This window comes from Suillus bovinus, assembly GCF_016758785.1.
Source record: "Suillus bovinus strain UH-Sbo-P2 chromosome Unknown EDB93scaffold_76, whole genome shotgun sequence".
Classification (NCBI taxonomy): Eukaryota; Fungi; Basidiomycota; class Agaricomycetes; order Boletales; family Suillaceae; genus Suillus; species Suillus bovinus.
The window spans coordinates 117,117-131,851 of NW_024542132.1; the positions used below are offsets into that span (position 1 = coordinate 117,117).

General features: G+C 48.2%; 5 protein-coding genes across 5 annotated transcripts; 2 read left to right on the top strand and 3 right to left on the bottom strand.

Moving 5' to 3' along the window:
- Positions 1-6,208: 6,208 nt before the first annotated feature.
- On the bottom strand, positions 6,209-6,883 carry EDB93DRAFT_1242714 (protein-tyrosine phosphatase-like protein; the record flags this gene model as incomplete). The annotated part of the gene is made up of 2 exons (XM_041452052.1): positions 6,209-6,764; positions 6,858-6,883. 2 exons carry the CDS (start codon positions 6,881-6,883, stop codon positions 6,209-6,211), a joined length of 582 nt encoding a protein of 193 aa, XP_041303401.1.
- A 1,989-nt stretch (positions 6,884-8,872) lies between these two features.
- Positions 8,873-10,189, bottom strand: EDB93DRAFT_849319 (uncharacterized protein). The gene is made up of 4 exons (XM_041457689.1): positions 9,699-10,189; positions 9,404-9,642; positions 9,074-9,345; positions 8,873-9,009 (listed from the first exon to the last, which is right to left on the bottom strand). The coding sequence occupies exons 1-3, from the start codon at positions 10,117-10,119 to the stop codon at positions 9,127-9,129; spliced, it is 879 nt and encodes a 292-aa protein (XP_041303402.1). The 5' UTR covers positions 10,120-10,189; the 3' UTR covers positions 8,873-9,009; positions 9,074-9,126.
- Positions 10,190-10,683: 494 nt separating this feature from the next.
- EDB93DRAFT_1092905 (uncharacterized protein) lies at positions 10,684-10,920 on the bottom strand (the record flags this gene model as incomplete). Its single annotated transcript, XM_041446469.1, has 1 exon — positions 10,684-10,920. A coding segment is annotated over one exon (237 nt), but the record flags the coding sequence as incomplete, so codon positions are not given.
- Positions 10,921-11,298: 378 nt separating this feature from the next.
- On the top strand, positions 11,299-13,603 carry EDB93DRAFT_849610 (uncharacterized protein). Its single transcript, XM_041457690.1, has 5 exons — positions 11,299-11,664; positions 11,725-11,946; positions 11,997-12,508; positions 12,561-12,827; positions 12,880-13,603. Exons 1-5 carry the CDS (start codon positions 11,525-11,527, stop codon positions 13,515-13,517), a joined length of 1,779 nt encoding a protein of 592 aa, XP_041303404.1. The 5' UTR covers positions 11,299-11,524; the 3' UTR covers positions 13,518-13,603.
- On the top strand, positions 13,604-14,382 carry EDB93DRAFT_849741 (uncharacterized protein). The gene has a single exon (XM_041457691.1). The coding sequence runs from the start codon at positions 13,689-13,691 to the stop codon at positions 14,217-14,219; it is 531 nt and encodes a 176-aa protein (XP_041303405.1). The 5' UTR covers positions 13,604-13,688; the 3' UTR covers positions 14,220-14,382.
- The last annotated feature ends 353 nt before the right edge of the window (positions 14,383-14,735 follow it).

The following is a 14,735-nucleotide window of genomic DNA, read 5'->3' on the forward strand; positions in this document are numbered from 1 at the left end:
TTTCAACACGTATTCTGCTCATTCGCTTTTTGATCTGTCCGCTGCATTATCTGCTCGTCTTCACCATACTTGCAATGTTTTTTCGAGCTGTAGCATCCCCACTACGTCCATTACTGTGTACCAACTATATCCCAGGCAATTGCAGATGTGCGATATAATAATATCCTACACTATTAGAGCATATTCTGCGATGGCACCCAGAGTGTCCATGTATATGCGCTGATATGAACCTGATGTGCTCAAATCATATGGGAGCATCAGAGACTTTGCCCCGTAATATTGCAAATATGATATAATTCTCATCTTAGTTGATAAATATAACCTGAAGTGTTCTTTTCAACAACCGCTAGCCAAATCACATCTCAGCATACGCCGCACGTTCCCATAACAGTCAGTTTTTACTGGGGTTGAACGTTGAGGCATGACCTCTGTACAAATTCCTCCCTCAAGCATATCAAGCACACCGGTCTGCACCATCCGCACTAGAATGGGTTCCAAGCTCTAATACATATACCCGGGATCCCAGAACCATAGAGCCCCTCACACTTTCCGTCCAGATGGTCTGCTCCAAGTATGGCGCACCCAGAATTAGTGACACCCCATCTTCGACCTCATTGAACGTGCAGAAGACGAATGAGACACAAAACTTGCACGATTAGGTGGGCTACATCCAGAAGCATAACATCCCAGCACCCAGATGAATACAACCAGATCAACCTTGTTAAATCAACCCTCTCAAGGCCTCTCCACATCGGAAACGAGTCACTCCCTGCAGACGAAGACGCTTGCAAAAATTATTAGTAGCCGCTACTAACCAGCTCCTAGAGTTGATGAAGAGCGTATGAGATGAGTTGCCTCAGTTCAGAGCTCACAGGTGTTTAGCCCTCATAATAATCCAAATGTCTTTGTCACTTGTGGTATGAGGAGCAAGGTTGTCGAGGCTGGGACAGAGGTTAAATGCACGTCTCCCCCTCCCTCTACCTCTTGCACTCACTCAAACAGCACTCGACCTCCAATCTCAAGACCCACCCACATGCATTTCGTGGCTGGATGCACTTAATCAACCTGTTTCGCACGCTCCTGCAGGTTATGCCGAAATCTTACTCAAATACTTAGGATGCAAATGTAGTCAAAAAAACGAGTGAGTGAGAGGAATGACATAAGATATCATATCGGAAGCATCAAGAATGAACATCACCTGCTCAACTTTGTCGCTGTGCCGACAGGGTCACTGCAGTTTCAAATGAAGGGGCGATGAGTAAGTTATTGGCATCAGGAACGATGATTCGAACGAGCTTTATGTGGTTGCGATTCGCGAAGAAGAGTTGATGCTTGGCGGCAGCTTGTGGTACAATGGTCGTAATCAGTTGAATACGTTCAGCCTGCATGTTCTGCCGAAATTTTTCATCCGACAGCAATAACAGCGCTGCAAAATCGTGCTGTGAGGATATAAAATCCGGTTGTCGTCCTACAGTGTCCCCCCATCCTCAGAGATATCATTCGAGAACCCTCTCAGAGAATTCCACACTACCTCACACAGAAAATGCGCTTATCCTTCCTCGCTGTTGTTATTGCTTTGACGACATCTACGTTTGTCAGTGCATGTGGGAACTCGGGTGATTCTTGCAAAGTGGGTGACGATTGCTGCAGCTGGGTTTGTATCGTGAGTATAAGCAGGTCGCCGTTCAACCAGGATTCAACCACATGACTCACCTGCACGCCTTAGTATACAAGTTTGGTCTGCAAATAGCAGTCGGTTGGAAATTGAGGCGGAAGCCCGAGTGGCACGTCGTGATAGTGAGTCATTTTGCTGCTTTCGCTTTGGCATAATGGTTGATGGTGTAATACTTAGTTCGGAGCAAATCAATACAGTTCCTTTGGTCCACTGACTTCGAGGTTGAGTAGCGTATGGAACTCAGGAGTGGTTCACTTCATCGAGTGTTAGATGAGGTGCAAGGACGGGCAGCGCATTACTGGCAGTGAACCTGTGAACAGATGAGATTTGTATTTATAGCTGAGTATCGCACTAACCAATGTAAAACTACCTGCTTGCACCATCGAAGAAGTTAAGAACCAAGCTAAAAGACCGACGGTGAAATTTGGGTGCTCGGGAAATGCCGTCTTGGGACTCGGTGACGCTTGAGGAATGCCATTCTTAAGCTTGAGACGTCTGTTGTTGATGATGCAGGTAGGTTAGTAATAATATTAGTGAGCTGGCCTAGTTTTTGGTTGCATTTGGTCAGCCCAAAAGGGAAGGGAAGGTACGGAAGGTACCCACCTGTAAATGGCCGGAGGGAGCCAAACTCAGGTATACGGTGGGCTGAATATGACAATAGCGCCAATGCTTTAGCGATGTATTAGTTAATTACCAAGGTTTCTCAAAAAGGGAGGCTGGGCATCAGTAATCGTTCATGCATTTACTTTTAATGCATTATCTTGACACTATGACCTGTAGCGCGGAAGCTCAGGACCGGTTCTCTTCGTCGAATGAGTGTTGGATGGGGTACAGAGACGGTTGACGAGGAAGAGGAACTTGAAAGGGCGCTGTTTGATAGTCACCAATTTCATCGATGCTGTTCCCTGTCTCCGAGGAAATATAGGGTCATCCGGATATGCCATGGAATAACCTGATATCGTCGTGGTTGTCTGAAACTGCCGAGGAAGCTGGGATGGCTGTGACCATAACTACAGGGATCTTCGACCAAGCACATGCCAAGAATGAGAATGAGTATCGATTTCGGAAAGATATCTTCTTATCTCCGCAACAAATGCAGGGTCACCAGCCTACTAATCGCACAGGCGAATTGCAGGTACTGCATATAAGGGGGCCATGAGTAGGTGATGGCCGGCGGGAACGACGGACTGGTGGGGGTACGCCTCACACCAGGGCATTCGCGGGCTCTGAGATGCAGCGGATGCAAGGGGCCCTAGACTAGATAGAATTGTCCTGCATAAAGTAGAATACTCTGATAAGACACAAATGGAGTCGAAAAAACCAGTGAGTGAGAGAGGAATGACATGAGATACCGACCAAGTACATATCGGAAATATCAACGAGAATGAACATCACCTTCTCAACTTTGTCGCTGTGCCGGCAGGGTCACTGCAGGTTCAAATGATCAAGCGGTAAGTGAGTTATTGGCAGCGAGCTTTATGTACTAGTTGCGATTCGCGAAGCAGAGTTGATGCTTGCCGCCAGCTTGTGGTACAATGGGCGTAATCAGTTAAATGCGCTCAGCCTGCATGTTCTGCCGAAATTTGTCATCTGACAGCAATAACAGTGCTGCAAAATCGATCAGAACAGGACCCTCTCAGAAGATTCCACACTCCCTCGCACAGAAAATGCGCTTATCCTTCCTCGCTGTTGTTATTGCTTTGACGACATCTACGTTTGTCAGTGCATGCGGGAACTCGGGTGATTCTTGCACGGTGAATGACGATTGCTGCAGCTACTATTGTATCGTGAGTATGAGCAGGTCGCCGTTCAACCAGGATTCAACCACATGACTCACCTGCACGCCTTAGTATACAAGTTTGGTCTGCAAATAGTAGTCGGTTGGAAGTTGAGGCGGAAGCCCGAGTGGCACGTCGTGACAGTGAGTCATTTTTCTGCTTTCGCTTTAGCATAATGGTTGACGGTGTAATACTTAGTTCGGAGCGAATCAATACAGTTGCTTTGGTCCACTGAGTTCGAGGTTGAGTAGCGTATGGAACTCGGGAGTGATTCACTTCATCGAATGTTAGATGAGGTGCAAGGACGGGCAGCGCATTACTGGCAGTGAACTTGTGAACAGATGAAATTTGTATTTATAGCTGAGTATCGCACTAACCAACGTAGAACTACCTGCTTGCACCATCGAAGAAGAACCAAGCTAAAAAGACCTACACTCACCCGCACCATGACATGTTTCTTATATTCCTGATGCACTGTGTCAATTACGTGTTCCGAGAGTGAATGTACAGTACTGCTCCTTGACGCTAGCTGGCATATCGAGATCATGCGACAGTGATCGTGATATCAGGAATGATAGGTAGACCACCAAACGAGTGATTGACAGGTGCTGACTACGGACAGTTCGTGGAGTGCACGACGAGGACCGAATGTTACAAATAGGTTGCTCCTTCTAGTGTTGCGGAAGTCCGGTTTGGTCCGGTTCAGCAACAAATTTTGCGAACGCTGAACCGGACCTCACGTCCGGTTCAATCATTTTGCTGAACGCTGAACCGGACGCCATGAACGCGTTCATGGCATCCGGTTCACGTCCGGTTCAGCGTTCGAACATCGAACACATTGTAAATATACTCGATTGTACTATAGCTAGTAGTAAGGAGTACTGGTACACTACTGTGAAGCAAGGCCAAGTGAAATTAATGCAAGGCAAGACTAAAGATCAGTAAGGACAACAGAAAGGTCGTTTTCAGTTACATGAGCGAGGGGCTCAATACGAGCGGCAGCCTCAGCTGCAGCCGGGATATGCCTGTTGTGATAAGCACTCTTCAACAGTTGGAGCGCCTCAAAGATATCGGGCGTGAGCCGGTTGCGTCGACTCTGATCTGTGATGCTGCCGCTTGAAAAGGCCTGTTCTGATGGAGTGGCAGAACCTTGAATCACAAGAAAATCTCTTGCCATGCGGGAGAGTGTTAGGTACGCCACAGAATGATGCTGGTAGGTGCATCAGTAAATAACTACTAGTCGATGCAATAGATATAACTTACCCCCCACCAACGGACAACATCTCCCACATCTTCCAATGGAGCCGTCAAATATGTGGCGAGTTCTTGACGAGGATTCGCAATGCAGTGTTCAGATGATCAACGAGCGACGAATCAGATTCCAAGCTGAAAAAGTCGCGAGTAATCATGTCATGTTCAGTGTATTGCGTGTGTGGGTGATGTCATCTCATATGTGTGAGTAGCCTAAAATGGAAGCAGTTCAAAAAGGTTCGGACACGTTCAATGCGTTCAAGGAATGCTGAACACTGGACTGGTCCATCGGTCCAGTTCAGCCTATACTCTGAATGTTGAACTGGACCGTGGTCCAGTCCACGAAAGGTCCAGTTCGAACCGCGGTTCAGAACCGAACCTCCGCATCACTAGCTCCTTCGTTTGAGAGATCGAGGGAAATATTCACGGCAAGAAAAAGGTCTGTAAGCGGAGGTAGGAAACGCCTGAAAACAATGTCAGGCCCTAGTTTAACGCATACCACATTGTCAGCATCACGGAAAAGACGGCCAATTGAACATGAAAATTTACTATGGAGTAAGAAGTGCCCTAAAACCCTCCACGTGGGATGGTAGGTACCTGGGAGAGGTCGAGCACTCTCTGGTTCAAACAGGACGCCTGAACGCTGGATCCTACCCAGGAGAAGGCGCAGCAGTACAAACGGGCTGCGTGCTATCAAAAAGGCGCAAATTAGGTGGCCGTAGCATGTGGGCGGTGAGTTTCAAACATGGGTGAAGAGTGAGTGGCTCTTTAGATATTACTCCGTTTACTCTGCCGATAGGGAAATAGAAACTCGACAAAGCCCTTCGGCGGCCTCCTGCAGGGTGTGATGATATATCTCTACTGACCCTCGTACTGTTTATCAGTTCAACGTAAAAGTAGACACTCACCGGCTGCCACCTAATGGCTTAGACCTCGAAGGAAATCCGTGGACCCTCAAATGAAATGTCGAAGTATCACTGTATCGCCGCAACACGAGATTTTAGCCGCCGCAGTTAACCCTTGAAGTTTCCGGCAAACACCGAATTTCTAATGATGACCTCTTCATTAAAGTATCATTCTTATCCGCCTAGGACCCACACGTGTTTCTTTCAAAACCAATTCATTCATAACAGTACACATCCATATAGTATGCCATCAAGCTTCTACTTGATGTTCAAGGACGTATGTAAATGTGATATGGTAGAGTACACTGGCGCGCTTCATAGTGTCCATTATCTGTCATCACCAGCATTGTGACGAGGGAAGAAACGTGCCCATGCACGTACTAGTATGAGGCCAGCAGAACCAGGGGCTACTGGCATGACCAGGGAAATATCAATGGGGATATAGTCGCTACAGCGAGGTGGGAGTCACTTTATAGGGGCGTGGGAGGAATCAGGATGCACAAAGGTATGCTGAAAACGCGTCCATGAGCAAGGCGCGAGGAGGAAAGAAGAAGAGGCATACCAGCAGGCAAGCAAAACACGCGCCCTGTCACGGTCGGCTATACACACACCATCTCCGGACTCGTGAAGTTCCTCACAAACTCGAACTGAGGACCAGTCTCTGGCGAGTGTGGGAAGCGCTTGCACTTCTCGACGGTCCGCCATTCCCGTTCTATTATTCTCAGTGCTTCTTCGCCGTCCCTCGCGATTCCTGCCTCCACGAGCCAGCACCCAATGACTAAACCGGTCCTCCCAATCCCACCACGGCAATGTACAGCACATACGCGCCCTTGCTCTGCATTTTCCCTGAGCACGTCTAGCACTTGACGCATAAAATATGTTGGCTTGTGAGGTAGCGAACGATCAGGGATAGGAAACTGGTGGTAGGAGATAGTAGTCGCGTCGAGGCCAGCGGCACTAACGTGCCTCTGGAGGTGGGGCTTGTAGGGTATGAGTTCCTCAGGCTCAGTGAGGTCGATGAAGGTGCGAACGCCAGCGGCGAGAAGCTTGTCAAGTTTCTGGGTCGAGGTTTCAAAAGGAGACCAGGGGTACTCGCATGCGAGTAGGAGGGGGGTCGCCCAGTAGGAGTTGGGTATTGGGCGCAGGCGTAGTGAACTTAGTGGGAGTTTGCGTGGGCGGGAGGGACCCGAGCTTTTGTATGGAGAAGCCGGCGTATGTGTTTTGTTTTTTCGTGGAGTGGAAGACAACTTGTGAGATACGTTGTGTGATGGCATCGTTGCTTCAGAGGATAGCGTATTAATGTAATTATAACGAATTCGTATAAGATGAACTCGCGTGTGGTTTGATACAGGCTCGCCGTCTACCACTCGAGTTTTATAGTGTCAGTTGCAACATTCGAGAACGGTCCAACCTGGTATCAGAGCAGAGCCTTCACCTTCACGTTTTCATTTTCGTCCGGTTTCATCCGATCCGATTGCCCAGGTCCTTTCTGACTGTCACCTGGATCATCGGATGTCGAACACATTGGTACAGCAAGTACTACTACAGCCAAATTCAGCGAGCTTAATGGCGCATGTTTTCAATCCCAGTTCATCGATTGGCTAGACCAGTCAACAGTACTGATTGTTTCCGAAGACACGAGGACTTGGTAGATCTTTTGCCCGGTCTTCAGCTCCTTCGTTATCGGCAAGGATATTTCCAGTTGACCATTTAGACTCTTTTTGCCGCTCTATCGCCTTGGGCTCACGGCAAGGGTACGATGGCCTCGCCTCCTCCAGAAGTCTTCCATACTTTTATCGCTGCGATCACGATTCTCCATGGTCTTGGATGCCGGTGTGCGAAAACTCCTCATCTCATGACATGTGGGGGATGCATAGTCCAACTGCAGTACGTATTATTTACATGCTGGGCGCAGAGGACCCTTAAGTGCTATTAACGTATGTCCTATGTCCACGGCGACAACACGGAGGCTGTGCTACCATTCGGACGACGTCATGGGCATAGATAGCCAAATTACGGAACACTCGATTCATCTAGGGCTCCCATCAATACATCCCCAGTACCCCAGAATCAGGCGCTCATGCATATCATCCCTTGGTCGTTTTACTGTGAGTGGCTGATTACTTTCACTTCTGCTACCGATGTACTCTCTCGTGTCGCTCATTAGCATGTAACTCAATTGCAAGTTATATGTAGTGGACCATACGCTACGACTGGATTATATTTGTCGTTCCCTGCAATAGGCCGTCTACATTTCGAAATACGGATGCCCTCCACTGAGCGCAGCCACGAGGTTATTCTTGTGTTTCTGCCAACTTAACAGTGGACGTATCGGCCGTGTTTCTTCGACGTTTAGATGCCATCCGAGGATTTAGAGTAGTTACACATGACACTTCCAGTGCGAGCCAGTTCCTCTATTCATTGGCTAGAGTCACTGCCAGTATTGTTGTAGTTCCTCCAGATCAATCAGGCAAGGGGCCCCGCGATCAGATGCATTGACTAGGACGCACAGGATCGGCCGAAGCACCAGCAACTCCCAATTCTCACGCGTCACACCGTCAGACACCTCCCGCGGCCCGGATGCATGGAACATGGATGTGGCATCGCTCGTCTTACCCTCATTTGTACTGTCTTTTTTTTGTTGGACACCGGATTCGCTTTTGACTGGTCAGTCAGAAGGAATACTTGCGTTCATTCTAGTTTCGACCTTCTACCAAACCTCACGAACAGCATGGCGGCATAACGGAGACCAATAATGTAACCGAGTTAGAGATCCTATGGGATCCGCTGCGTCATACTGGCTAGCAGCATGTTTGAGATGGGAACGCAATCTGATACAGTGAAAGCACATCTGTCAATATTTTTGGTACGCACTACATGTCAGGATCGAATCGACACTTCATTCACGTTGATCCAACGTGCGCACGGGCTACAACACCACGGTGATATTCAAGTTTGGCGTCAGAAATTACCAGCTAAGACTAATCATGCACGCCACACAGCCCATGGGACATCAACAAGATATAATCGATATGAATATCATACATTCAACGAGAAAGCCGAACACGCCTAGACCTGAATGATTTCCTCGGAAATTTCATTACAGGCAGTGGAATGCGACGATACGCTGTTTCGGATGAATTTTACAAACAAAAGACCACAGAACTAAAACAAACAGACAAGACGGTCAAGGGAAAAATAGATAAATATGCTTACATAGATATTCCTACCACAGGACAGAGCATGCGATGGAGAACTAATATAAACTGCCGGAATGATGATGGCATCATGCATCTGCATTCAGCTTCCCTAACTTTCGCCTGGAACCCAACAATGCACTGCCCAGATGCTCGGGCTGATGATGTTGACGCAACAGAGGTCTTTCTAGCAAGAGTGAGCGCTGTATATAGATATCGACATAAGACATGTCATACAAGAAGAATAAAAAGAATGGTAGAACTCACGAGATGCAACGGTCCGCGACGTAGATTCCAGCGTCGCTGGAAATGTCAGGAACTTAGAGAAACCCTCCGCTGCGCCCACTACCGAAACGCTCTCCGAGTCCTTTGGCATCCCGAAGCATCTTCTGCCTCTGTTTATCATCCATAAGTCGTCCACCTAGAGACATATCACGTTCATGATCCCAGATAACTGAGGGTTCACTATTATTGTGAACCTCTTCCTCTTTTTCTCGCTCCATATGCGACTCTACAAGGGCTGAACCGCGGGCCTTGCGCTGGAAAACAACACGTCAAGTTCCATTTAAAATGGACACACAATCAAAGAACACGTACTGTGTGCTCCTCAACTCCTCTGCGAATCTCTTCATCCCGTCGCCGTCGCTTTGCTATGTCATGCGAGTCCTCCTCTGGTGGTGCATTTACTGCACGTCGTTTCCGTCCAGCAACTTCGTCGGCAAGACGTTGCTGTCTTTCGGCGGGTGTCTCAGTCCAAAGGGAAGATCCGGAGTTGTCTCGCGATGGTGCAGCGCTACGTGCAAACTGGCGAGGCCTAGCCTTCGTCGGGTCAAGTGCTATACAATTTCGATAAGTGCACAATTTCGAGAACCGCGTCTTGAATAAAACGCACATGCTAACAAGTCACCACTTTTTGGAGGTACAAGCATCCACTCTTCCCGCTGAAGCTTTTTCGGCTTGCTCGCCTCTTCCTGAAGTTTCCTCCTCCTTTCCTCCCTCTCCAAGAACTCTTCCACGCCTGACTTTCCTTCTATTTGCGAAGCATATGCTGCAGGAAGTGGCTGAGGCCCGACATCTGAATCCGAGTCATCATCGTAAGGAGCTTGTGAGCGAGGTAATGAGGGTCCTACGTAGTGTCGTTTTGGAGGCGGCGTATTCGATTCGCTCTTTGAGGGTAGCGAAGGCCCAGCTGCGCGGGAGGCAGCAAGGTCGGGAGGCAGAGTCGGTGTGTAATCGTCGTCTTCGTCAGAATCCTCGGCTGACGCAACATTTGGAAGGAGATGTGCTGGAATTTGTGGGCCTATGGAAGACATCTGGGAGTAGCGATCAAGCACTTCATTGGTGAATTCAGTTTAGTTCCTAGCTTATGTAATCGAAACGACGGCGTCAAATTAATGCTCAGCTCAGACCGCATCAACTAAAAAGAAAATCATGAAGAGACGCTGGCTCGTCTAATCCAAGTAATCGAGGAGCATGGCTGTGAGCATGTTGCGACCGAGGCATCGGCGATGACTTCCATCGCTCAACAAGTGGATCCTGGACTTGAATACACCTGATCAATGCTTCAAATTTATTCGAGCAAGCAATGCTTGCTTCATTCTTATCTGAAAATTTCCGTCGTGTTTAACAAGGTCAAAGAAAAATCCATCTCCATTTTGCCTGGTAAGTGATTCATGAGCGCAATCTAAGCCTCCATGTGTTACAGGGTATTGGAAGGCACTTGCATCACGCGCAGCATTCTTGTATAGCAATGAGTTCGGGACATTGGTGGTGAACATGGTCAACAGCTTGGAATCTAGACGTTGGACCTACTGCGAATCCTGACAGGACCATGTACGCCGATTGGTCATGCAGATGGATTTTGATTTCATTATTATTCACAGGGTTCTTGGTGGTTTTGTAAAACTTGCATGAAGTACGCTAGCGCAGGAGAGTGATTGCATCCAGACCATTGAAGAGAGAAATCCCGTAGATGAGGAAAGAGTGTTGATGTTAGGTGCGGAATTTGGGCCGTTAACGATTATCTGGATTAGTTTGAGGACGAGGGTATGGGTGGTGTCTCCTGGATCAAGCTGCATTTCGACGATGAAGGTGGAGTTGACCGCTGAGAACAGACAAGCCCAGCGAGATATACATTGAGAAACGTATCAGGAAACTCATAAAAGTCAGAACAATACCCATATCATTATTGGCCCACCCGTGTCATCGTCGTGCTCAGTCAAAACTTTTTTACAAGTCGCCCAAAAGTTTGAAATCTCCTCTTTTCCACGTTCGTCTTGCAATAGTCGAGAATAGGCTGCCCCAGCGCGTCTGACCTTTAAGAAAATATGTTAGACCTTAGTTGAATGCATGAACTCATCAGGTGCAAGTGCAAACATTCGCATGTTCAACCAAAGACAGCAGGAATATGTGTGGCGAGTAGTGAAATTTGACAAGGGAGCTTGAAGTTGAAGCGCTCGCAGGTGAATTCAAGACTGATGCATCACTCATGGACTCGGAGTAATCCGTTGTGAACCGTGTCGAGAAATCGGCTCAGCTGATACTTAACCTCAACCACATCAACTTCGTTTATCTATCAGTATTTGTGATCTGTGGTCCTTGACTCGATATGTCCAACTTGAACAATAGTGCTGCGCTGTCTTGAAAATTCAGCTCAGATCTCTTATTCCCAAAGTTCACCTTTTTTTCAAGTTTCCATCTTCTTAGGACGGACTCATCATGGCGACTAATGCTGACGCCACTGCACCAGCAACAAGCACGCCTCCCCGCAACTCTGGCTTGCCCGTCGACCTCAAGTCCACCCCACACGCAGTTGGCTCCGCTGTTGTCAGCGAACATATCGATACTGTGGGCGTCGAGTGCGTCAGATCTTCTGTTCCCACCACAATTGTTGATACTGAACTTAGTTATTCACACAGTGTCAGTGATGTCAGTCCATGGATCGAGCGCGACGTCAGGAACTACGAGCAATGTGGCGCAGACAAAATGCTGCAGCAGCTCCTTGAAATGTGCATAGATTCTTCCCAATCCCTTCCTCCCAGTCAGAAGTCTACGCTGCTCGATTCCTCTCTCGACGCTGTCCTGCACCTCTGCAATGAATCAGATGAAGCGCAGAAGATCAAGCGACACTTCATTAAATTGTAAGCCAGTACTTCAAAGAGTGTGAAATAACACTGACGCCACCGTCAAGTTGTGATGCTGAGAGCGAAATCCCGTCTTACCCTGATTTCGTCCAGGCTGCCAATTGTGCACTTCGTGGACTAAGGAAGGTCGACGTACCTGGAATACCAGCTTTTCAGGATGACGACGAAACCAATATCCTCTTTCATGTGAATGATCCATCATACATACAACAAGAACATCAGGGCAAGAAGTCTAGCCGCAAGCCTGATGTCGTGGTCGTTTCTCACCAGAGCGCTGCGGATATCATTCCGGAGGGAAAACCTAAAAATGTCTACCAGTCTGCGTGCAAGAAGCCCACCAAAGACCATGAGAACTTCCAATGGACGCAGGTTCGAACGACATTTGAGTTCAAACGCAAGAAGAAGCGTCTGCCTCATCCGCCGTCTACTTACACGAAGGGTTATGTGGTTCCTAATGTCCTGTATATGAATTATGCGAAGGAGACGAACGCATCTGCTAAGCCAGCAGACCCAGCACCTGCCGCTGGTCCTCAGACCTCCTACAAGAAGTCAAACGAGTGTAAGCTGTCCGATTTGTATTTCCATTGCTTCCTTTGACATTTGCGATGCAGTACAAAATATATCCGAGCGACTCAGAAGCAACAAACGCGGCTCTGATCATTTAAGCTCCAATCAGCCGCCCAACATCAAACGATCCAAACAGGACGAAGAGGGGCAATCCGGGCAGGACCAGGGCGAAGAGGAGGAGGATGAGGAGGAGGATGAGAAGAAGAAGAAGCCGAGGAAACATCATCCTGTGGTTCAGAATGGTTTGTATGTCGCAGAGATGTTTGCGGCTCATATCGCGCGTCAGCACGTTATCTCCTTTATAGTTAACAGTGAGTCCATATAATGATTTTGTCCTGTCGTCAAACTGATCGCTCATATCAGACGACGCCATCCATATCTGGTGGTTCGATCGTCAGCACACGATTCAATGCGCTGGCATCAACTTCGTTCAGGACCTTCCACGCTTTGTGGTTTTGCTCTTCATATTGCAGCGCATGGGATACAAGCAATGGGGCCTTCATCCGTTATTTGAACCTAAACCTGGACACACGGGCGAAATTATCGTCGAGTATGAGGACAACGAGGAAAAAGAAGACAAGGAAAAGGACAACCGGAATAAGGACTGTCAGCATCAGAATAAGAAGCGGATCGACCTTACATTAGATTTGAAGTCTGACAAGCGCATGACTCACTTCGGTCTACGCGGACGTGCAACCACTGTCTTTCCAGTGACGAGCAAGGCGCTATCGGCCCTGCCACGGCGGTCCCAATTTCGCAATCAATCCACCAAATTGGTTGCCAAGCTTTTTTGGCCAGAAGAAGCACGCCAGAGCGAGCCAGAGATCCTCGAAGAGGTCTACAAGGTCGCGAATGAAGATCCGGATGTCTTGGGCCATGTTCCAGAGATGGTCTGGTTCTACAAGTTTGAGGAAACATCCACGGCGATAATCAGAAAGGCGCTAGGAATCGATGATACGGGCAGCCGCGTCCTATACATCAGTCGTATTCAGAGAGCTTGAGCCGATCACGACGCTGAGCGGGGAAGAGTTCCTCCTCGCATGGTGGGAGCTTGTCAAGTGTAGGTGTCTTGTCCTTTCTGCGTTCTTTTCCATCTACTCACTACTCTGACAGGCCATCGCGGTCTCTGGAAGAGGGGCGTGCATCACCGCGACATCAGCCCCAGCAATCTCATGGGATACCGCTTACGTGGTCGATTTATAAGCGTCCTCAATGATTTTGACTTGTCATCGATCAAACGGTTTTTGTCCTCAGTTGAAGACGCTCCCAAAGGTTTCGAGCGCACAGGAACGGTGCCCTTCATGTCGTTGAAACTTCTCGTGCCAGATGCCATTGCAGGCAAAGTAGAGCACGTGTACTGTCATGATGCTGAATCCTTCATCTGGGTCCTCGCCTGGGTCTGTCTTCGGTACGGAAACGGCAAGCTTCTCAGGAAGAACCGACCACTCGATGAATGGTTGACAGTCGATGCCCAGGGATGTTATAAAGAGAAAATGGCCTTTTTGGGAAGTGTGCTCAGCATGCATCCAACGCCATCGCACCAAAAGAACTTCGACGTTGCAAGACAATGCTTAGGGCTGGTTTACGGCAGTATAGGCCCATTTCCATACGTTCCAATGGACGATGAAGAGGTATTCCGGACATGGCTTAAGAACCATATACCGGAGAATATTCTTCAAGGCAATCTCTCGTCTGGCCATTAAGGTAGGTCACTATACTTGTAGCTGATCAGACAGGGGCCTCAGAAATGTCCTATACTATCATGTAAATTGAATGTAGAGCGAACATAGTGCTCGGCGTTATCTTTACTTCTGTATTGCATGTTCAAATGTTCAGGCCTAGGGCTCTATATCCATGCTCGCCCTTTGTGTAAAAACCATCCACTGCCAGAGCCGAACTTCTTGGCTTGTTCGTCAAGGGGCTTAATTCCAGGCGTTGAAGAGGTTTGTGACGATGGCGAGGTCGAAGCACATCCGCCGATACAATCATCCGTAGAGGATTCTCGGCAAATTGGTCACGGCAAGGGTCATGTCAAATGACCGCATGCCTGCCTAGTAAGTACTAAGTAGCACGTACTTATGACTGGTCGATCCCAACTCCGCAATTCATATTCCTTGCTAGCCACTGCAAGGACGACGTCTACCAATTGAACATATGCCTTCAAGTTGAATCTCAAATTCCAACATTTAATTTGACGTGTCAATGCATTTTGTCGCTTG